The sequence below is a fragment of the Candoia aspera genome, chromosome 1 (assembly GCF_035149785.1).
Source record: "Candoia aspera isolate rCanAsp1 chromosome 1, rCanAsp1.hap2, whole genome shotgun sequence".
In the NCBI taxonomy this organism is placed as follows: Eukaryota; Metazoa; Chordata; class Lepidosauria; order Squamata; family Boidae; genus Candoia; species Candoia aspera.
In genome coordinates this window covers 226,129,640-226,154,424 of record NC_086153.1, presented here as the reverse complement: position 1 = coordinate 226,154,424, position 24,785 = coordinate 226,129,640, and the positions used below count along the sequence as shown (strand labels likewise).

Sequence of the window (24,785 nt, the reverse complement as noted above, 5' to 3'; positions counted from 1 at the left end):
ATATACACACACACACACACACACATACACGTTATACATATTTATATAATCTAAAACGTGCCCAGTTAAAATTCTTTCTACACCCTGAAAAAATATGTGATTCCCCCAAAGTGGTGTGCACAGGGCAACTCCCTACACAGAATTTGGATAAACCTCAAAAGGGGAGCTCTTGGTTTGTGGGAGCCAATGGGTCCAAGCTGGCTCATGGCCTCTTGGCAGGCGGGTGGAGGGTTGGAGGAAGATTTCTTGGTCTTGCCAGGATGAAGCAATTTCTAAATCTTTCAACTTACGCCATCAAACACAGCATTAGGGAGGCAAGTGAGGTAGGGTGAGAAATGGAAATAAGATACAGTACAGATCAGGCCAAATTTAGCTATTCCAATGGGAAAACCTATGTATGTGCCAAAGAGGGCTGGTGCCATCTTTAAACCAAGATGATCCATTGAAGCAGCAAAGAAATATGCAATACAAGTTTACACAAAAGTAAATACTCTTTAACAGTTTTCTGCCCAACAAGTGTGCATAAATTATAACCCGATTATCTTTTTTTCCCAGAGGGGCTTCTGTGGTTGGAGAAACAACAAAAAACAGTCTTAAAACGCCACAAGACTCTTTCTTGTTAATTCAACCTGATATTAATATAGATTGGCTTAAAAGATAGTGTGGAATGATTAGAGATAATTTTGTACTACATTTTACTTTTCCCTTACTTAAATTCTAAAAACCCTTTTAGAAATACTGTACATTTTAAAATGTGTCTTGATAACAGTTTCACTGAATTTTGATACAACATTTGAAGAACTATAAAATCTGGAGAAAGCTATTCAATGTATATTTTCAGTGCTTCAATGCACATGTTCATCCAGGAAGTGCAAATCTGGCAAGTCACTGAGAAAATTGCCAGGTTCAATTTCTCAAACACCCCTAAGGAGAGACAATAGACATATGGGTCTTTCCATACAGTACCAGCAATAGATGCCATATCTGCAAAAAGAAGAAGGGAAAAAAGAAGACAGTAGACTTAAGGAAAAACAAAGCTTCTCTTCTTTGTCCCTCAATTATTTTTCCTTTCTTCCACTCTGCCTTTAACTTCAGATTGTTAGGACAAGGCTGGTTTTTTAATGGTTCCTTTGGAAAAAATTAAATAGAAAATAAAAAGGAACATTTGTGTCCACTGTTCAAGGAATCTGTAGTTTGCACTGTTGAAAGATGACCTGCTGGATTTAATAATCAACTTCAAACACGCCTGATCTGACAGCTGTGGTTGCAATGCCCTATTCAAAAGATTTCTGAACATCCTGTCTCTCTAAGAGGGAGCAGTATGTTAACCAGAACTGCCTGGTCAGGTAGAGGCCAGCAGTGATCAGATACTTCAACCATTTCTGGTCCATTGTAACAGTAAACTGGTACGATTCTAATTGTAATGTTGTTTCATGGTGAAGAAGGCAGCTCAGTAGTTCCTTGGCAGTGAAGTTAAAAAATGAGCTACCAAGAAGAACCAAGACCTGCCCTACTCTAAGCCTGAGCTAGAGTGCTTGAGGTCTATGGTATCTTTTTTTTTTTTTAAATCCAAGAGCAATAGGCAAAGGCACAAGGAATTCTTATATCAAAAAAAAAAAAATTAAGGCAAATTTTTTGGCACTGGAGAGAAACCAAGGCAAATCCATAACTAGAAGTGGTGACTAGGCAGAACACCAAGACAATGCTTGTTTGGTATCAAAATTCTCTCCTATTAAACAGGCTTCAAAGGTCCTGGAAAAAGTAGGAAGAAACATAGTGAACCACAGGGATGGGCCAGCTTAGTTTTGCTGAAACACCACCTTTGGGAACGCACAGCACTGCGGACAAAGCAGCAGAAATGGAGACACCCCCTTGTGGCACACAAACTCTGCTTTCTCCTCCTCCTTCTATACCAGCAGGTCTGTTGATTCTAAAAGGCACAATTTTCCCACACACTCCACAAATCCAGAAAGGTTACAGAATTCTAGGGAGACAGTGGGATTTGAAGGCACTGACTATAGCATAAGACAAAAAACACAGTGATCAAGGAATACACTTCCCACATCTTCTCTCCCTCCCTAATTCCACATGATGTTGAGTTCCTGTCACTGAGAGGATAGTGTGAAAAAGGGGCTCAGAGACTGGAGGAGAAGTCAGGGCTGACACAGAATATGGAAAAGGTGCATAGAGGACGATTCCAAAGCATTCCACGTAGATACTCTAGGACAGTATCACTAACCACTTCTCTAAGCTGAGGGGTGGAGGGGGAGGAACCTGTGGCTTTCCAGATACTGCTGACGTACAGCTTATGCCTCCCTCATACTAGCTGGGGAAACCAGGAATGTTGTTGAGCAACATATGGGACCATGGCTTCCCAGCTTCTGTTCTTTAATATAAGAATCTCTTAATTCTAGAACTTGGTTATTTTAGAGATGATACCCTTCTATCATTCTGTTCATCCCATAGTATTTTCTTTCTTGTCAACCATATTTCACTTAGCCATGAAACATCTCAGGGAGTCCCTTCTCTGCATTCCAATGTCATCTTGGTCTTCCCTCCTAAGCAAACGTCTATATCATGAACCATCTTACCCTGATACAACCAGTCACAGAACTGGCTTCAGAGACCTACTTCCAGAGATCAAAAAGAGGGACTTGTGGGCTGGTGCTGCTTCAACTCCTCCTCCTCCTATTCCATTACTAGTAAAGGTGATATAGCTGGTTCATCCTGTGTCTCAGCAGGAAAAAGCAAACCTGCATTTCTTCCCTCCTTATGAAACATCTCCTGCCCTTCTGTTGTCCGATTTAGAGAAAAAATCAGTAAAACGGGGGTTCTTCCAGTCCGTCTCTTCTTCCCTCACTATGTTTAGAAATGTAAGAATTTTCCCACAAGGTGGGATATTTCTATGAGGAGCAAGAGACAAAACTGACCTCACTATTAGTCCCAAGAGATAGCTTACGTGTAATGGTTATACACAGTCCACAGCCCCTCTGTAGTTTGTGAAAGATCCAGCTCTTAGATTTCAAGCCAAAAATCTAAGTCTTTTGATGAAGCTTGTTCTTTTTAGCTTTTCTTCTCCATCTTTTCTTGAATACTTTCACTCTGGGCTCTTCCTAGCTGATCAGTGATCATGCTCAGAAATATAGTATGGGCATCAAAATGCCCTTTTCCTGAAATTGGGACAATGAAGGTATATGCAAAGATATAACAATGAAGTGCAGTGAATACCTGGGAATGAGGTTTGTGTATCTTCCCCCAAGTTGGTGACAAACGAATGGAGAACTGTTCTGATTAGAGGGAAAGGACCATAGCTTTGGTCACATTTGATGTTTGTGTGTGGAGAGAAATGGGCTGAGGTCCTGGTTTCTGCAGCCCATAGTTCAAGGGGGACAAACTGTTAGCCATAGCAGCAAGGAGGTTTCCTTTCTGGGGTTCAAGATCACATTCAGATGCTGGAGTTTCTCCTGGTGCCTCATGGGAATAATTGCTCTCTGCTGCCTCCTGCAGGGTTTCCTGGGCACTGCATTGCTTGTTGAGGCTGAGGGAACAGGTCATCCTGCTCAGCAGAAGGAAGTAGCCAAAATGGGCATACCTACCGCTTTTTCTTCCCCTGCCCAAAGCCCTGCCTCCCCCCCACCCCACCATGGTCACTAGCTAGTAGTCCGATGCTGCTTTAGCACTGTATATACATCATCCACTTTGCTGAGTCTCTCAAAGAAAGGCAGCAGGTCAAGAAGTTCCGTGTCAGCCATGTTGTCAAACCACGAAGCCACAGGCACCTGCCAGGGATGAAAAGAGGTAAGAGGTTACTGGGCTGGTGGCTATCAGTAATTAAAATGTGGCTCCTAGAAGCACCTGCTTTATGCATGCATTCTTCTTCATAGGGTGCTGTGGATTGCATATGACGTTGCTATACTATTTAGCTTTCAGGTTGCCAACTGCAAAAAACATCTGCACTGTGCATGGCATTAGGAAAAAGCCCCTCTCGGTCCTCTGTCTGCACCAAGTAGAAAATCGTCCCACCTGCCCTCTTCTTCAGCCATGCATTTTCAGGTTTGTTCAATACAGTTAACTTTGCACAGCAAGGTGCAGAGGACAAGGCTTCCAAATTAAAATGGCTGCCTCCCCGCAACTGAGAAAGCTGCTAGTTCTCCCGCTACGTACAGCATTATCAGGGTGGAAGACGTAAGACGCAGGTGAGTTGTCTACAATGATGATCCGTGTCAGGTCGCGTCCCAAGCGGCTGAGGTCCTTGACGTAATTCCCCCGGTGGAAGACACAGGACTCACGGAAGAGGCGAGCACGAAAGGCTCCCCACTTGTCCAGCAGATCAGCCACAGGATCTGCATACTGAGGTCGGAGGACAAACAGGTGATAAGAAAAATTAGTTTGACTAGATTCTCCAGAGGCTCTGTGAGGGGTGCATTAGGAAGCAAGATTCATTCCCATTTATTTATTTATTCATTCATTCATTCATTCATTCATTTCCCCCTAGAATCCTGAAAGTTTTGTATTCCACAGGACTAGACTGGAAATGAATAAGTGCTTTCCCCAGTGAGGTTAATAAAACAGCTAAGACTTTTCCAACTAACTGCTAGTTAAAGCAGGCCTCTCCTGATGACTTCATCCAGCTCTATTTTTAGCTGTAAGAGACAGAGAAAGATCCAACACCTACAATATAGCACTTGCTTTATTAGGACCAAAGAAAATGGTACAAAGAATGTCTCAGCTTTGGAATTTTTCAGAATTCTTCATCCAGCAAAATGTTGCAGAAAGCATGGAATGAAGAGAAAATCCAGAACTGTTTTAGATGGGTGGGAACAGCTTTCTACTGCAGCTTGCAGTAGGGAAGAGGGATACTGGGAGCCAGGATTTCTGGATTAATTCTGCGTTTAGAATGGACCAGGAGGTTAACTGGATAAAAAGGTTGCCAGGAGCATCTTCTTAAATTTTCTCCTTCTGATGCCTCACTTTCCCCAAACTGAAGGCCATTACTCTGGATACTTCGTGGGAAAGCGGGATGATATGGGAAGGAGGAGAATCTCACCTTTGCCAGGCTAGCAGTGAAGAGTACACACTCAAAGAGCTCACCCATCCGCCGCAGAAACTCATCCACATGGGGTCGCTTCAGCACATACACCTGGTGAGAGTAAGAGAAATCATGGAGGGGGATCATGGAGCAAGATGAAGACGGGGTCTCCACATCCTACCTGCTCGGCCAACAAAGAGCTGGACCCAATTCCTGTCTGAAAGAAGGTGATGCTGAGTGTCACAAAAGCCTGCCTGAAGATGGCAAGGAAGACTAGGTAGTAAAACTGGTTACCCAGGAAATATGCTTGTATTTGTTTATTTATGTATTATATCAGTTTATATATTGCCCGTGTTCCAGGACTTTGGGTGGCTGTCAACATCAATACAATAAAATACCCTAAAATTCAATAAATCGCTGCACATAAAAACAGCCACAAAACATGCCCATGTAATAAAACCTGATCAGAATAAAATCTCATCTAAACAAAATGGCTGAATCACTACAATTCAAATATCTTTCTAAACAAAATGGTTTTCCCTGCCTTATGGAAGACCAGTAGCTAAGGGAACAGGTGCATGTCTGGGAGCAAGGTGTTCTAGAGCATTGGGGTCACACTGTCAAGGGATGGGACCTTAAGCATCCCCTCTCCTTGAAGACTGGGTAGGATGGGTAGAATCCATTTGCAGGAGGCAGTTTCTATGGCAAACTGGAGCTGCTTCTTATAGGGCTTTATAGGTTATAAGCAGATCTTTGAATTGGTCTCAAAAGCTATCAGACTATGGGTGGTACATTGCAGTAGCATGTCTCCCTGCCAGCAGCCTGGCCACTAGGCTCAGTACCAACTCTAGCTTGCAAGTCATCTTCAAAAGCAGCCCCATGTAAAACATATTGCAGTACTCTAAAAATGTCTTGCCAAGGGCATGAGTCACAACTGCCAGGAAAGGTTGCAGTTGTGCACCAACCTAAGCTGGGCAAAAGTCCCCTGGCCATGGCCTCCACCCACTGCTCCAGCATGAGCCATGAGTCCTGGAGGAATCCAAGTCACAGAACCCCATTCTACAGGGTGCGTGTGATCATATCCAGAACTATTACTGGAACTGAATTGAGACCAAGATGCTTCTGGATGAACAGTACCTCTGTGTAGAGAAAGGCAGAGATAAAAAAGGCAAAAGAATGCAAGATCCGTTAGCAGATTAAAAAGACAGTAAATGACATCTCAGCCTGAGAAAGGTCAGAGCATGAGAAAGAGGCCCATAATAAACTCACCTTGACTTGGTATAAGAAAGGGCAGAGGAAAAGCTTTGAAGATTCTGTTATTATGCAGTATAATGATAAAATAGAGTTCCAGGAGTCCTTGCTGTGTCTTGTTTCCTGATCTGGCCTTCCTTGAAAGGCTGATACTCAGTCCAGCAGAAGCCATGAGTCTAGGGGGACAGCCAAGTTCCAGATCTGCCCAAGTCAGGGAGGGCAACCCTAACCAAAACTAATCCCAGAACTGCTTTAGAACCTCCAACTTGCTGGGATTTAGTTTGAGCTTCTTCCTACCATCCAAATCCTCAGTCTCCAGACACTGGCTTAGGGCTTCACAGCAGCTCTATCACAGCATGGAGGACAATGTGCTGTTGAGTATATTAGCACTACCTCACTGCAGACTGACAGATGACCTCTCCCAAAAGTTTCATATAGACATTAAGCAGCACAAGAAAGGCACCACCGGGCTAAAGTGAGGACCTGCACCAAGGTGTGGGTCATCCTTCTCTTGTAACAGAAGCCCAGAACTATACCTGTCACACTTCTCCCTGTGTAACGGGCTGTGAAAATAACCTGGAGGAAGAGGAGGAAGAGCCGCAGCCAAGACAACGGTCAGGTAAGAGAAACCTTAGCCTAAAGCAGGAATGGAATTTGAGAAAGCATCTCAGACTGGAAACCCCCCCCCCAGTTCTCTTTAGGATAAAGGCAGGGAGGGAAGAAGCACATTCAGAATCACAAAATTTTGTTACTGTGATCCTATAATAAAAGTGGTTTTAGTGTTCCTGACTTTGGTGTTCAAACCTGGTCTACCTTGGAGGGCTGACACCCTGCATATTATTGAAGATAGATGGTCCCCAACCTCAACGCCTCCCAGAACTGATCTATGAAGCCAAGGTACTTTTAGATGTGGCTCTTCTCTTGCACTTGCCCTGCCTTATTTACTGAATTTCATCAAGCATGGAGATAGAGATCAAAGTGACACCATCTTCCATTTGTAATTCCACAATAATGTGTCCATTGCTTCTTTCCATTTTTTTTCCCCACAGGAAACCCATTATTAAGAAGAAAAAGTTGGAATAATTCTACATTGTCTTTTACTCAATAGTGCTAAATGTCTTCGACCTTGAAGATCCTCCAAACTCACACCATACAAGAGAGGTTATGAGAAGGCAGTTTGTACTTTTTGCACAAAGGATCAGAGCAAGAAGACCCCCACACTTCAACATGCAGCACACAATGTCCATCTGAGATGGTGCAAACTCCAAGGTATGGAATGGTGCAACTGAGCTATCTTACCTGAGAGCTATTCAAAGCACCTGAGAAGAATGCTAAGTTGTTGGTTCCTCTCCGAATGAATGTGAGCACATTTAACTATCATGTCCACTGTGATTGATGCTGCTGGCTGCCTCCAAGGCCAAGTAATCGAGAACAGGCTGATTGCTGTACCTACAGCCTATCCTGGATTACTTGAACCTAGCCACAGCCTTTGTATATGGGAATAGCACACACGATAAATATAGAGGGGGATAGGATTTCAATCTCAGCTCTACCACAGCTCATCCTGACCTGCGTTTGGGAATATACAGAATATTTCCTTATGTTGAATTAGACCATTAGGTTCACATGGTCCAGTGATCAGAACTGTTCTTACTCTATATGGATATGCTGAGATTGAGAGGAAGATCTTATAGAAATATATGCTGTACTATCATATGGACCTTTTCCCTCAAGCTACTGTACCTTCAAGGAGTACTCTTATAGCAACCATTTCCAATTCAGGTTAAACTATGAAATTTGTCTCCCACACTAGGACAATACAGGCTGGCCACAATCACTCTTCTCCCACTTTCCAACACAGATTCCATACCTGGTGCATGACCCCGTCAATCTCCACTGGGATGATGAAATCTGCATTGTTCACTGGCTAGAGAGGGAGGAAGGAGCACAAGGTGAATCACACCTCCTGAAAGACTTCTTTCCACTACCCAACTTATGAACAAGTTATCTTGGAATCATCTTCCTTGGTTTCTGTAACAAGACCAGCCTCAGATTTTGCCCTGTCCACAAATAAGTCATACATCTCCTTCCCGCACCCACTTCCTCCAAACCATTGGAGGGACTCAAATTGGGGAAGGCTGCTATAATGAAAGTTTTAAAAATATAGCTGTTAAAATGTTACTTAATCAAATTGGCGGAAATGAGAATCGGCAAATGGCCCCACTGGTCATCAAAAGTAGACGGGGCGGGCTAAGTATGTATTTGTATATATGCAGATGCATGGGTAAGAACTGACCTTAAAGGAACTATGTACTAATGTCTCATCCAAGTCAATGACCACACAGATTTTACTGGCATCCCGGGGTTTGATTTCTGGCAACAGGTATTTGACTGTAGCCTGCAGAGTGAGAAAGGCAGGGAGACATATACACATAGGATAAAGCATCTGGATTGCAAAAGAAATAGAAACGAGGAATTTCAACCTCTGACAACTAGCATGGGGGACAATGGGCATTAAACCTGGAAAGAGCATGAATGCTCTAAAATCAGGGCTGCTCCCTCCTGTGTTTTGTGAAACTGGATGCTGTCTCCTTTTAGTCTGCTTCCCCATACTAGTATTAAGGGTTATTTGGCAGGTATCAAGATCTCTGTCCTGAGTCCTCTATGAAACAAGATTAGACAAAAGGGTAGCCAGCACCAAGCTAAAGAGATTGAGGACTAGAATATCTTTTTTTTCCCCCTTCATGACAAGCCCATTCCCTGTTCCATGATTCCATAGCTATAAAATGTGGGTTGGGAAGATGAAGTTGCTGCAGTGGGGTGCATTACGCTTGTAAACAGTAGGGGGAAGTTCTGAAGCCAAGCTTAAGTATTAGCAGTTATACAATTGGGCGATAGAGGGCACTCATATCAAGGCTCAGATGGTCTAAAAGTGAACCAACTTGGAGCAGCAGTTTAAAAGGAGCTGGTAGCTCAGTAGCTCTGAATAATTAAAGGCTCTGATGATCTCCCTAAATCAGATAGCAAATTCTTATATTAGCACTACTCTTAGCTTCTTAATTTTTTTTAATCTATATCAGTTAAATCTTGAGGGATGCCAGAAATACAGAAGGCTCTAGATAAGGCCCTAATCTTTTTCTTGAAATTAGTAGATGGATAGCTTAAGTCACCGGTGTTGGTTTTGTATAGTCCAGGGCAAATACTGGGTAGCTACTTGTTCTATTACAAAGTGTTCCTTCAAATATGGATGAAACCCAATCTGTAGCTAGATTGACGTCTTGCAGCTTAGACACCAGAGAAATGCTAGACAAGGCAGCCATGACTCTTCTTGCACATTTCCTCAAGCTTGTCACCTGTCCTCTTATTATCTTTGGGCAGGTAAGCAAAAAGGGATCATGTGACAAGACCTGCAGCCAAAGGCATTTTAAAGGTCTCTTTCCAACCTCTGGGTTGCAGGGCAGATATTCCATCTATGTGGAATATAACTAATGCTCCTTATCCAAGTACAAGAAAGCAAATAAAGCATTGCAGAGGATGACTAATACATACTGAGTGGTCTGGAATGGGCATTCTAATTTCTTAAGCTGTTTTCTGGTTCTCAGGGCTTAATGTCACATGAAAACACCCATTAAAGTTTGCATACTCTCTCCCACTTAATGCCTGGGCTTTTTCTATTTTGGAGCTCACAATATTAACATTTGATCAAGAATCTAGGGAATTTTGCCTAGAGTTAAATGTGGCTGGAGAATCCTCAATGGGCAGAAATGTCATGGACTGAAATAAGGGAGTGGGCAACACCCCTTTTCTTAATTCTAATGTATCCTTTCCCAACATAACATCTATTAGATGTTTTAGACTACAATACCCCTCAATCTCAATCATGCACAATCCTTCTTCTTGCTTGCTGATAGATGGGTGTTTTAATCCTACATATCTGGAAAGTCTTAGATTGGAGAAGACTGTTCAAGAGCTCCTACTAACAAATGAATCTGCTGTTCTCAGGAGCACCAAAGAGACCAGTTACATCCTGTAAGGCAAGATCCTCAATGACCAAAAAGCCAGGAATCAAACAGCCAGTTAAACATACCTTGGTCACTGAACCGTTTTCTTCCACCAGCACTGGGGCATTGTTGTTGACGGGGATAGGCTCTGAGTTGTCATGGCACAGGCAGCAAAAGAGGGATTGGAAGATGCTGCGATTCCTGGGTTTCTTGGAAGATGATTGGTTCTGAACACCTGCAGGATTGGGGGTAGGTGGCCAGAAGAGACAAACAAGTGGAAATGAAACTGCATGGGTGTCCTGCCAAAGATACTTTGCTGCCTGAGACAAGAACAAGGGGCATCCCTTCCATTCCAAGCCAGGTGGACTGCAGGAGAAATCCGTCTTCAACCCAGAGATAGGACAGCATCTTTTCCTGCATCTGAAGGCTATGGGCTGGCTCAGGAACACAAGGCTGTGTGATACATAGCTCTTAACCCCAACACTTTGCTGCTGTCTTCCAGCATCTGTTGCCTGGAGCACCTGTCTCATTCTGCCTAACAGTAGGGTTGGTCCTAAGGAGAGGTATTCTACTCAACCTCTGCCCAAAACAAAAGCCACACACAAGGATCTATTTTCTTGAAGCTTCCGTTTTTTTTTTCTTTGTATCTTTGACCCATTGCAAGTTTGGAAAGTCCCATATCCATATACAGTATGTGTGTGAGTGAGATGCATCATGTTACTATTTTGCAAAGTTTCAACATCTACTTAGGCAGCTCTTATAATAGGATTTACTTGATCAGTAGAGTAGCTTTCCCTTCTCTTCACCTACTCATGTTTTGAAGATGTAATCTCATATTTGCCATGGAATCATATTGTCCATGGATGCACATGGTCAAAATAAGTTTACTTCCTGAGAAGAAGGATCAGAGGGGAAAATCATAATATTGTATATAAGGGAATAACTTTCTACCTAACATCCCTCCCACTAGGCTGGTTTTAGCATGGATGCATAATGATTCACACAGTCATCTTCTCAAGTTACTACTACAACACTGGGTATAAACTGCCAATGAAAAATACCATCTGTCTGTGAGTGGGTGCATTTATCACTGCAGGGAAGAAAGGATAAAAAGATAAGCACTAAACAGGATATCTGGATGGATCGATGGATGGATGGATGGATAACTAAATAAACCTATAAGTGCAGGCAGCACTGTTAGCAAAATAGGTCTATGTGTCTGGTTCACTTGAGAAAAAGGTGGATCAAAAAGATATTAAACAAGATTGATTGACAGCTTTTACTAGATCAGGCTTCCCACAAGCTGGTACTTTCCAGATGGACTTCAATCAACATGGCTACCTGATCAGGGAATTGGGGTGTTTAATGCATCTGGACAGAACCAGCTTGTAGGAGGTTGGACTAGAGTAATGCTGGGGGAGAGATCAAGTGGGCTGGATCCTTGATGGAGATATGGGGCTTTTCCCAAAAATGAAGAAATGCCAGACTAAGTGGATGTGTGGGTATGATGTACATATGTGTGGGTATGATGTACATGCAAGGGTACCTGGGGAGAAGGAGGAAACTAGCATGCAAATACTAGGTCTAATTGTGGAAGGGAGATGTAGTTCATCAAATAGTCTAAGAAAGAAATTAGTCAGTATTGGATTCTGCTGAAGTAAGAGGAGACCAGGTTGAAGGAATCTCATTTTAGCTGTTAAAAGGAGTTTTCAGTATTAAGATATTTTGTTAATATTTGATTTTCTGATCTTCACAACTGAACCCATACCTTGCAAGAAGGAAAAGAAAACATAATCTCCTCTACCCAGGTTCCACAAAACATCGACACCTGTTTTATGGAGATGGAAAATATATGTTCCTCCCCTTTCACATTTGTCTTAGTCACACAAAGATCCCAGCCCTAGGAGAACCTGGGGCAGTTTTAAACATACATCATCTTCCAAGCTTTAAGTTTAGATTCACTTTCCCATCTAATCTCTTTGCTATACCTGGCTCCTGCTCTCTAATCCAGCCCCAGATCTCATGAGACTTTTTTTTACTCTCAGATGTCCCAGATCATGGCTGTGGCTAGGACAGAGGAACATATAGCCCAGAAAGCCAGTCTAGCAAGGAAAGCTGAGGGAGATTAGTAGCACTTTCATTCCCAGTACCCCTACTCTAGAGTCACAAGATCTGCTTTTGGTTTTTAAACTCAGTTTGTTGCAAGTTTATCTAAGTCCAACAGACCTCTTTTGTTCTAACCACATACAGAGGTAGAAGCTGGATGTTGCTTCTATGAGACACATAACATAGCACTTGCAAACAAATTGCACCATATTTATTCTTAAAACCATGGACAAGGTTCAAACTCAAGCAGAATTTATTTAGAACAAGAGCAGTCCCGGGGCCACATGTGGTACCTGAAGCCCCTCACGCCCCATCCATCCGATCCTATCTCTAAACTTCAGTGATAAAACTGCCAAAAGTCAACTATGCTGTATCCTGCCATTCTGAGGCCAGAAACACATGCAAACTGTACCACCACAACCACTATACCCCTGCAAAAACTCAGGAAAAAACAGAAAATCCTTGCTCTGCCCAAATGTGTGACTTGGCCATACCTACTTTGCATTATTGGCCTGTGACACTTGGGCCTCTGGAACTGTTTAGGGTTGCCCAAACCACCCAAACATTGCCCACCCTTGTCTCATGGGCAAGAGGAAAGATCTTCTCTTTGTTCAGTTTTCCCTTGCCTGTCCCACTCTCCACTCAGAAATGCCCTACACGTGCATGTCCTCTCTGAAGTTCAGTGTGATCTTCCCAGTTAAGTGTGTCCAAGATTGCAGCCTTATTGTCTACCTGCCTGGCATAGTCCAGCCCTACTTGCCGCAGCATGTAAACTTTTAGTGTTACCTGGCTAGCTCAGACCTGCAGCCTTAGTTTTGGCAGCTAAGTAAATAAATGCTGGCATTCACAGCAAGGGTCTTCTTACATTTGATCCATCACTCATAATTAGTGGCATGCTATTCTCAAACATGAAGGTTCCATTTTAAAAAGGAATAGCTTCTCATAGGCCTGTTCTCCATGGATTTATCTACTATAGGAGAAGGCAGTCTGGTAATCTCAAGACAGTGTTGATCAAGCTCCCATAATCCTTTGCTTCCAGCTGTGTATTCTGGGCCTGATGGGAATTGTAGTCCAAACATATGCCTAGCATTTGACTTCCTTCTTATTCCTGGATTGATACAAAGCCATCATCTCACTTGATAGTAATGTGTTCAGTGTGAAATAAACATAAAGTTGTACTTCATGCCTGCCAGGTGCGTCTCCTTTTCATTCATCCTCATGGGCACACTTAAGCATGGTGCTCTGGCTGTGGTGGGTTCCTGTCTCTCTTCCTGGAGAAAAATACCAGCTATATAAGCTGGGTATGAATCTGAATATCCAACTATGAAGAAAACAAAGAGTTACAAATTGCTGGATCAGATATTTTATTCAGCCAGCTATATGTAAACCACAAGGAAATTGCTCTATATGAGTGGTAGGAAATGGGCAGTAAACAAACAAACAAACAAACAATGTTGAGTTTCTGAAGGCAAAGTGGTGACATCAGAAAGATGCAGCAAATATTCTCCCTTTTCTACCTTTGCAAGGGGGAGTTTAAACTACAATACGTATACCACTTTTACCAGAGCATTTTGCTTATTATTTTCATAGGAACAATCAAATGATCTAATTTCTGTACTTTGCTGCTGAATTTCAGCAGTGTAATTGGGATAGGGCATTACAATAGGTTGTGGGCTACCCACCCTGCTCAATCTCTTTTTTCTTGGAGGTAGAAGGAAAACTTTGGATGGTCCAGAGTCCCTTTAAAATCTGGGGGTGAGTGGTACCATATTGCACATGTGGATAGGGATGAGTTTCTTTTCTTAACAATGATATACATTATTTATGGGCTTACACTACAGACTCACATTGGCATGGCAGGAAATGCTGCTGTCAGTTTTCAGCAATCATGACCAGAGGGTTCTCTGAGAGTCATCCAAAGTAGCTTAAGTGGGCCTGGGACCACAAATTCCCCCTCCCTAATCTAGGACCATTATGATAGAGCTGCTGTCCTGGTTTGCAGAGGAAATCTAAAGCAGATCCTAATGAGTCAGTAACTATGAAGGAAAGTTCTTAGTGGAGAGCAGAACAAGGCCATTCTCAGACCACAAAAGCTTTCAATTCCACAAGCTCTCAATTTCATGAACCATTTGCTTCCTTATAGTAGCAACCCCCAATCACCACTGAGACATTCAGCAGACTGTTTTAGGAACACCCTATGCATTGACTGGCAGCTGCATATTGTAAACATGCTCAAAAAGGAAAATATCCCTATTCAGGTCTGCTCTTTCTGATTCAGTTCTCATCTCCTCCTGGAAATATTCTGTGGTTACTCTTTTTACTGACAAGGCTAACAAGAAGAAAATCACACACCTCATCAGGTGAAGACAACAAAATTCAAGGTGGGCCAAATCAGCACAGCAAGTAAAGCAGACTCTGTTCATCAACCATTCAACCTTTTAAAAAAGAAACTTGAGATCTGGGGTTCCTAACATGAATACAAAACACAAGAATTGCCGGGGCAAAGCCTGAATACTGAACAGATTACTGGAGCCAAATGCAAAGTAAAACACTTGTCATTTGCCAAGAACCATCATGCTCAAGAGCCCAATTCCGGTTTCCCAGCGTGGATAAGAAACAAAATCTCACTGTACACTGGTGGCCCAGGTAGGGAAAAAAAAACATAGGGACCTGGGAATGCTCAGAATGTGCTGTGACACTTGAGATTTACCTCTGATTTCCCAAGAAAAAGTCCAGACCAGCCAGATATTGTTAGTGCAACAATGTGCATTTAGTGAACCTACACTTAGCTTATTTAGAACTGATAATAAAAGCATCTGGATGTCCCTGGCTAGCTCTAACAAAGATATTAGAGTGGTGCACCATTCACAAAAACCTGTCTTAAAGTTTCCCTTTTATCACTCAAAAATGAGTCTATCCACAGTAAAGATTATTCAGACTTGTGATGTGGCAGGTTTTTATTGAATGTCACAAGAAATGCACAGCCCACCTGTTCAAACGTCTACCAACGCACTCATCTCCAACAACCCACAGGATGCACAAGTTGTCAGGAACCTAAGATTATCCACAGCAAATGAGGCAATGGAATGGTCCAAAAGAATTCAACGCCAAACATTAAGGTGTCCCTGAAGTCCTGCCGTATTACACAGAGACCAGAAATAGGATTGTTCTTGCTGCAGCTGAACAATATTTAACCTTTGGTCTCTGAGGCTGCTACTAATCAAAGAAGCTAGATTCTCATCCTTGCAAAGGAGAACACCACAAGTAGCTTGAAGAAAACATTCCAAGTATACAATGACTCTTGCCAATGGCACATAGTAATGGCTACACTTAGCAATCAGGCACCTTCACAACAGGCCCAGCAAAGGAAAATTGTGCCATTCCAGGTCCTGCTAAGCAAAAAGGCCTGCAATTTGGGGCTTTTCCTCTGCCTGTACAATTTCTGTTCCAATTGTTGCATTAAGATCAAGTGTCCTGCTGTATTTCAGCAGGTCATTGCAAAAAAGAGTGAAGAACATTAAAATGTGGTTTTCCTTTCTCTTCCCTACCCCTTTTTAATTCTGTGTTGTGTCTGTACTGATTGAAACTTGAGGACAGGCTGTTCTGCTTTCATTGATCTGTTAGCAATGACTAGAGCTTTTCTGGCCAAAGAGCAAAGTACACGTGCTTTAAAACAACTAATAAATGAAACGACTGATGCTGGTCTCCTTCAGTTTTATGCCAGATTTAACTAGGAAGGGTAAAATCAAAACAAGCAGAGCCATGGACTCCACTGATTTCTCCTGCATACAATGGCAGTGGCAAATGATGTCACTGCAATGAATATACAAATGAGGCAAGCACTCATTGAGCATGACATGCAAAGGAGATGGTCACAGAGATTGTTTTAGAACACAAGGCCTACATTCTAGCCAGCAGGAATGAGATCAGAAAAGAACAGCATCACAACTTCACACTGCAACAGGCCTGCCCATCTTTTGACCCATCAACCCAACCAACTACAGTTCACCATCCATGCACACCAGGAGCTTAATGAAAGCTTGAACTGCAAAAATGGTGCTGCTGGTAGGGAGATAAACCACCATTGGCAGGCCACTTGCCTGCCAGCTCACAAGAAGGCATTATAATATTCAAAAAATCCTCACTGCCCAAATTAGAGCTATGGTCCAACTCAACAACTACCTTGTTTCCCATACTAGCCAACTAGCAAAATGCAGGTGGGACATGATGATCATACCATTTTTCTCCTGGCAACTGTTTAGGAATGTACACCATTCCTAAACGTAGAGAGAACCCTCTTAATAGAGCTGTTTTAGGACTTTTTGAGATAAAGCCTGCATTCAGACTTAACACCAAGGCATTATTTATTGGCATTGAACAAACTGCCTTCCATGAATTTGTCTAATCAAGAAATTTGTACAAGTAGAAGTCTGATTAAGCATGCTTAAATGTTCACTACAATCATCAAGATAGAGTGGAAGAGAGAAGTTATGAATGTAGATTCCAGCTGCTTTCTTAGTGTAGAGGTGTCCAACCAGCACCCCCCTCCCTTTATTACAACCCCCAGAGACCTCCAAATGTCTTTACCAAATTGTAATTGTTAATGTGACAGAAGGAAAAATGATTAAGCATATAACCAGAATGTAATCATATCAAATATATTTAATTTGAATTATGTTTAACCATAACAAAATTGAATCTAGTTTCTGTTCTGGCCTCAGTCATGACTTTCTGGAGTTTAGTCTCTAGCACAGTGCTCCAAAAAGACAGCTATTGCTCAAAAAAACAACATGTTCCCATCATAATAAATGACAGCCAATTTCAAGAGAAAAACCACTTGATCCTTTTCCTACCTTTATCACCAAGGAAAATTATGACTGGGCAGTTAGTGGCACTGATTAAACAGTGCCTAGGTTCCCATTTCATACAAAACCATGACAAGGTTTTTTGGTTTTAGCTGAGCACAATTGTGTGAATCTAGCCATGGTGCTGAATAAACCATGGCTTATAGGACTGGGATGCTATGGCTAAACAAGGACACTCTGATTTGTTTCACAAATCATGGTTAAAACAAACTATTAGGGCTAGAAACCAGGAGACTGAGAGTTCTAGTCCCGCCTTAGGCCTGAAAGCTGGCTGCGTGACCTTGGGCCAGTCACTCTCTCTCAGCCCAACTCACCTCACAGGGTGGTTGTTGTGGGGAAAACAGGAGGAGGAAGGAGTGTTAGGTATGTTTGCTACCTTGAGTTATTTATAAAAATAATAAAGGTGGGATAAAAATTAAATAAACAAATAAACAAATAAATAAAGTCACCAGGTGAGCTTCATGGCAGACTCTAACTCCATAACCATAACATTACACTGACATTAATCATACTGTTTTAAATAGTGCATTTTATTCCCATTGTTCTTTTCTTTTTAGAGCAGCCCTGTGAGGCAGGTTAGTATTCACTTGCTCCCTGTATTCTTTATGGGATGGAAACAAAAAGAATACATATTGCCTTCTTATATATTTGCTTTGGGATGAGACTTAAATCTGAGTTTGATGCTTTGGCTCTGTCAGGCAGTTTGAAGGCCTGCTTTTAAACATTATTCACACCTGCTTCAGCCCTCACACAGAAGCTTTGAAAAGATCCCCTTAGCTGTCAAGCATGGAAGGAGCTGCAATCAGATTGACACAGAAGCTGTCCTTTTAATTTAATTTATTAAATCTATACACTACCCGACTCCCAATAATTCCCTTTCTCCCTGACTGCTGCTGCAATGATTTTGTTTGCATTTTTACTCTTTCTCTTATGGCATTTAGAAGATCACCGAAGACAGTTTTATTTCACCCACCCTTGAAGATTACTTAAATGCTATTGGCATCTATCTTGCAAGTGGGGGGCCAGGGTGAATTTATTATTATTGCTATTGTTTTTAATTATTTTTAATGGGTTGTAACCTGCCAAGAGCTTTTGTATTAAGGAGCAGGCTGTAAAAAACTGTAAAACAAATAAATAAACAGTAAATTAAAGAACTGAGAGAGAGAGACTTAATGAAGTGGGTAGAAAGTCCAAGAAATCTTGCTTCAGCTATGAAGTCACCAGATGGCCTCATGCCCGGGCAGGGCAGCATGCTGTTTTCCAGATGTACTTGAACTGCACCTCCCATCATCCCTTACTGCTATCGATGTTAGGTAAGGCTCACAGGACTTGGAAGTCTCAGCCTCACCCTGTCCCCCAAATATGTGCAAGATATAATACCGGCCTACCTTTCTAAGATAAAGACTGCATTTAACACAAAGCCAGGGTTTATTTATGCACACAGAATAAACCATGGTTGTCTGATTTATGCATAACACAATGGATGGGTCTGCCCCAAACACTAACCCAGGTGGGCCATGACTGAAGGGCTGGGCTCTGCAGCCTAGCCTCCCAGCCTTCCATGGGGCAGAAGAGGTCATGAAGATGTCACTGCAAGGCGTGGGGACAAACATGTTTTGTCCATTTATTTTAACCTTAGGGCAGCAAACCACTTTTATTCCTACCCATAACCTCCTCCCAAATATAAAAAATGTGCCAAGCCTCTGCCACAGATTTCAGCCCCAATGTAGTCAGTTTCAGTTGTATACTTTCAAGCTATTTTTCAAGGTTTTTGAGGGACTTTCATGCCTATTTCCACCCACACTTTAACTTTGCCCCAGAGACCACAAGGCTGACAATGGGTCATTTTGCCCGAGTTTTGGGGGTGCAGTCTTGGTGAGGGATGGGGGGGGGGTCACAAACTGTGTGCTGGAGAGTCATTTATACTGCCTGAGACTTCTGCAACCCAAACCCAACTAAGCATACTGTGTGAGCCAAGTCGGCACAAGTATAAAACTCTGCATGTGTGACTGAACTGTGCTGCCCCTTAAACACATTTATTGTTTAAAAAGAGGCAGTTTGGGGCTTCATATTGAAATTTTAGAAGTCTAGGATACTTATCTCCTATTTCTCACAAAATGGCATTAATAAAAACTCTTACCAGTTTTTGGAAATTGGTTTTTCAATGAGTCTTGCTTTATGCTTCTGCTTGATGCAGAATTAAGTGGTGGTTTGAAATGGTGTAACTCCAGATTATATCATAATTGCACTGGTCTGCCAGAGCTAGGGAGATCATATTTTTGAGTCATATTTTTAAGAGAAGCAACACTTTTCTCTGTAGCTTGTTAACACAAGAAGGAGAACTATTTACAATATCCTCCCTTTATTCTAATTTATTAAAGCAATATAATTGTTAATTATCCTTGCATGGCACTTTCACATGTACAAATGACTTCATTTGCATTTGTTATTGTAGCTGTAATCTTTGCAACCTTACCTTAAACAGTAAACCAGTATTATAACCATCCATATTAGACCCCCCTAAGAGAGGGGGTTCAAGGAGGAAAGTCTCCTGATGAAGTTATGTCAGAAGTAACATTAGAATCAGGGACTTTCTGCCTTAGAGCTCACTCTGAGGTTGAGACTTTTACAGTATGCAATTGGTATAAAATACCAGAATAAAATATTTATTATAGATTATAAAATTATAAAATAAAATTGTAAATTTATTATATATATATATATATATATATATATATATGAATTAGAATTATAAAATTATAAGCTTTGGGGTCTGGATAGATACTGTGGGAGGATGAAGAACTGTTACAAGTTATGTAGGAGCTTGTAAATTCTCTTAGCAGTGAAATTGCAGGATTTGAACATGTTCAGCCTATAGAAGGAATGATCACAACAGACTTGAGAAGAATGATTAAGTACTGTACCTTTGAAAATAGAGAAAGGGAGCTCGAACATTTTTTCACCCTGATATAGTTATCCAGTCAAACAAGATGAAGCAGGAACTGAATGGGAGCTTTAAACATGAGCATTTTCTCACTAAAATCCATAAAGTATTGTGAAGGATGAAATAAACCTTTTAGAACGGGCTTCTTATGTTTAGGGCAATTCTCAGAGAAAATAATATTTAACCAGATAAACTTCTATTCAATACCCTACCTCCTCAAAGCAGCTTGGATATATTGCATTCACATTTGGAAGCTTTCTCTTATTATAAACAGAACCTGCAGGCCTCTTTCAGGGAAATATTAGAAAAGAAGAGGAATGGACTGGGGTATTTGCCACATTCTCCCATCTGGTGCCATCCATATGAGCTTGATGGACATACAGCAAGAAGCCACAATGTGATTGACTTGTTTCTGGCTTAGCGTGATCTGCAAATCAACCATAAAGGTTCAGCATTATGAAAAAACCTGGCTAAAATGGCTTGACTTAACATTATGTATGAATCCTGTCCCTGTGCTCCTACATGTGAATCACCAGTCACTGAAAGTTGCTGACCCCTTTACCTAAGTTCCATTCCATAGGCTCTTTTCTCTAAGGGGCGGAATCTTAATTTACATTAGGCATTCTTTCAAATCTGCATTGTTTACTCTGACTGGTAGTGGTGTTCCATTGCCTTGTTAACCTTTTAATTGGCAATGTTTAAACCTTAACTTGGGAAGCTTCTGCATCCATGAAGGTTGTTTTCTGACTATATTTCTGCCTTTTCCAGCCTTCTATTTTATTTTTGTTCCAAGCCTCTTCCATGGCATGGGAGAAAGACCTCGGCTTCCCCTTCCAAGTTTCCAAGGATGAACACCTAGGACCGCAGGCAGGATGGAAACTGTCAGAAGCCCTGACCTGAAGGGCCATTAACACACATTACAGAAAATACTCCTTCTGCAATGGCTCAGTTCAGCATAAGGAAGAACTTCCTATCTTCAGTGGTTCACTGAGAGGGACAAACTCTTCAACCACCCCAAATGTTTACAAGGTCTTGCATACATGGCCTTGTTCCATGTGGGACTCCTCAAGGCAGAGAACCTGCCACTCAATAAGCCTCCAGTTGGGTTTGCGTACTCAGAAGTGTACAGCTGTCTTCTTTCAGGTAGGTTGGTGGGATTTCTTTATCTGGAAGGGCAGAATTGGTGCAAGCCTGTCCGCTCCCTGCTTACAAACCAATGGCTCTGACACTCTCCCCTAGACTCCAGTCTTGAGTCGCAGCTCTACCCAGCATTATTTTATCATGTCCCAGTGAAATGATACTGCTTCCCATGACACGCATTAAGAAAGGCTTGCCACCCTCTTCCAAGACTCATCCCTGGTCCCCCTAGCTCAGCTGTGGCTTTCTCTCGCTCAGTCAAACTGGTTTCCGCTGTCAGAAGGAATTCCATTCTCCCCATCCTCCTCACTGGTCCTGTACCTGCATCTTTATTGGCCTGACAAGTCCAGGCTCAAATGGTGGAAATCAGAGAGGGAAGAATAAAGAGCTACATTCCTGCAGATTGCTGCAAATGACAAGGGATGCCTCCATCCACATGTCTGGTCTGTCCAGCAGCAACAAACCAGCCCCTCTTTTTCCTCACTGTCAAAGCATCTGATGGGAAAGATGACCAAATTTCTTAAGTAAAGGCAGCCTCAGATTTCCTAACCTTGCTGACCAGTTCCTTCCTCAATGTTCACCAGGAAGTGGTGGAGAAAATCTAGAAGAGTGGCAAAGCCACAACTCTCTCTCTCTCCCCCCCTCTCCCCTTGTTGTTGTTGTTAAGATTTCCCTTGGTGTAACCCTGTTTATAATTCAAAATGAGGACAAAAACAATTGCACGTTTCTCCCATAACATCAGAGCGGCTACAGAATGGGCTGCATTGGAAGGAAGAGTGGGTGGGAAGGGATATGCCAAAAGATTGAGAAAATGCTGCTCCTCCTACCAACTCAGGAAGACTCTGGATCCCTGCAAGTTAAGAGATCAATCCCAAGACATCAGTAAAAACACCCCATTCAGCACCTCTGGCTTCTCTCCAACAGAGGAGCCCTCTGGTTAATTTACTAATACCTGGCACAAGGCTGGCTGGTGTGCAGTGCCCAGTCTCTGCTGGGAGGTTTTGTTCATCCCTAGTTAGAAAGCCAATCCCCACCTTCCCATCCTCACTTCCCATCCCCCCAAAGCAGCAAACAGCCAAATTCACAGCTGGAAATGCACCTTCCTTGCAAACCACCCAGTTCTCTCCCTCTGGAAAAACAGCGATGGATGGGTCGGATGTAGAGGAGAGAGAGGAGAGGCATCCAGGATATGGGGAGGGGGAAGGTGTGCTACAGGATGCCCTTCGCACCAGGCTGCCTCACCCTGGCATGCTCCAGATGGCCCGGACTACAATTCCCACCCTGCTGAGAAGATGGGAATTGTAACTCAAGCCCTGGAGCCCACCAGGTTGAGGAAGGCAAGCTGCCTGAAAGCTCTGAATAAAACCTGTTGCTGGACTAATACCGCTCCCTCGATAATATTCGGTGAAGAGGAGTTGGGGTAGGGGCAACGGAGACGCACGAAGACTCAAGACATGCACAGAAGGGAAACGTAGGCCCTTCAGTCTATCCCCAATCCTTCCCAAGGATATGAAGTATCAAGCGATCTGCTATGGCGAAGGAGGCCTTTTGGCAGCTCCCGACCGAAGCGACCGCGGCTGGCTTTTGAAAGCGTGCACGGAATTTGCAATCATTCCTAGAGAAAATACACACACGTGTGCAAAGCGATGCGCTGATATCTTGCTGCCCTGGCATCCAGGACAGAATGGGTCTGTCCAGAACGGATTAGCACGCTTCCCCAACTTTGCTTCCTCCAGATGCGTGAGGCTGTAGCTCCCACCATCCTTACCGACGCTGTCGGGGCGAATGCAATGCAATACATCCCGCGGGCCCCGGGTTGAAGACGGCTCTGTGTGCCACCGAGCCTGTGTTAGGGAATGGCTGGAATTCGCGGGACGCGGCGTTGCGGGGGGTGGGGAGCAGCTTAAAACCCAGAAGAAACACACGTGCTAAGACATTCCGTCCGCCGCTTCCCCCCCCCCCCGGCTTCGCCGCCGGAATCTCAAGTCGGAGTGACTCCGGGGGGCCTTTGGGAAAAGTCTGCAAAGCGCCCCTCCCGGCTCGAGCCGTTCGCACAGAAGGCGCGCAGGGCGACCCAGCGCTTCTCCCCTGCGAGGGGCGAAGACGATCTGTCAAACGCGAGAGGGCCGCTGCGGTTCTGCAGCTCCGCTTTGGGCGACCTGTGGGTGTAGAGAGGGGGAGGAAGCGAGAGTCCCCCCCACAGCATTTAACCTGAGGAGGGCAGGCAGATGCGGTCCCCAAAGCCTCCGCGTCGGTGCCCCGCGTGGGAGGAGGAGGGGGGGCTGTTAAGAATGATTACCTTTCTCCTGCAGAGGACTAGTCACCTCTTCCTTGCTAACCTGGGTGATAATGGGCCCGCTGTCCATTAGACCAGAAGTGCAGAGCGCTCTCCTCCCTCCTCCAATTGTCTCTCCGCCGCTTCAGGGAATTTTCCGGGACTTCACAGATTTTTCTTGTTGTTTAAAAACAACAACAACAACGGAATGGAAGGAAACGGAAAAAAAAAGAAAGAAAGAAAATAATAAATAAAAGGAAAGAAAACGGAAGAGGGGAAATGAGAGGGTGGGGGAGGGGCGGGGGGAGATGGGGAAAGGGAAAAACAAAACAAAACAAAAAGGGGGAGGGGGAGAAAAAAGACAGTGGCGAAGGAAACTTTGTTACAACATGGAGTTCCCTCTTCACGGGTTCTGATACAAACATGGAGCCCAGGCGCGGTTTCAAGCTACCCCTTAAAAGGGCAATGGCTCTGGCCGCCCGGGACAGCCAGCAGCGGCGTTCTCGGGAACTAACCAACGTTGCCACCACCATCCTACAGGCAGGGTCCCCCCCACCCCCCCACACATGTGGGATCGCTGGGCGCGAAAAGGGGGAGAAGGCGGCGCGGTTTGGTTTTCATTTTAGATCTTCCCGCAGCAGACTCCACAAACTCTCGGCATTGCTTTTCCTTGCAAATCTCCTTCTGCGAGGCAGCGCTCGGCCGGGCCGGAGGGGGAGGGTGTGGCTGGATTCGCTGGGGGAACCTTTCCGCCCCGCTGGACTTGGGTGCCAAGACTTGGGGTAAGAGAATCGGTCCGTCCACCGCCTGCCTCCAGGGACCGGGTCGTTTTTCAGAGCGACCCCTACTTGCTCACGTAGAACAGCGGCCAGGGAGAAAATGTGGAGCCGCCGATCCCTCCCGATCAGTTCCTTGCCCAGCAGGCTTCTCTTTGGCCTGATGGGAGACATGCAAGCGTCCTGATGGGAATCTTTGCCTCATTTGCCAAGATGGATTCCCAAAACAAGCAGGGAGTCTGTGACATTCTGGCAAACATTACCCCTTTGGGATTCTGGTAAAAGGCCTGAGCATCCTTTTCAGAGGAAATTCCCAAGTATTCACCAGCCCCTGATGGTTCCAGAAAAATTCTTCCCTTAGACTAATTCATCCACCCTCCAAGGTTCAGGGATTTACTAAG

General features: G+C 43.5%; 1 protein-coding gene across 1 annotated transcript; it reads right to left on the bottom strand.

Annotated features, from left to right (window-relative positions):
* Positions 1-680: 680 nt before the first annotated feature.
* Positions 681-24,383, bottom strand: CTDSP1 (CTD small phosphatase 1). The gene is made up of 7 exons (XM_063288875.1): positions 23,633-24,383; positions 10,368-10,516; positions 8,577-8,678; positions 8,151-8,207; positions 5,048-5,140; positions 4,165-4,350; positions 681-3,779 (listed from the first exon to the last, which is right to left on the bottom strand). Exons 1-7 carry the CDS (start codon positions 23,697-23,699, stop codon positions 3,651-3,653), a joined length of 783 nt encoding a protein of 260 aa, XP_063144945.1. The 5' UTR covers positions 23,700-24,383; the 3' UTR covers positions 681-3,650.
* Positions 24,384-24,785: the final 402 nt, after the last annotated feature.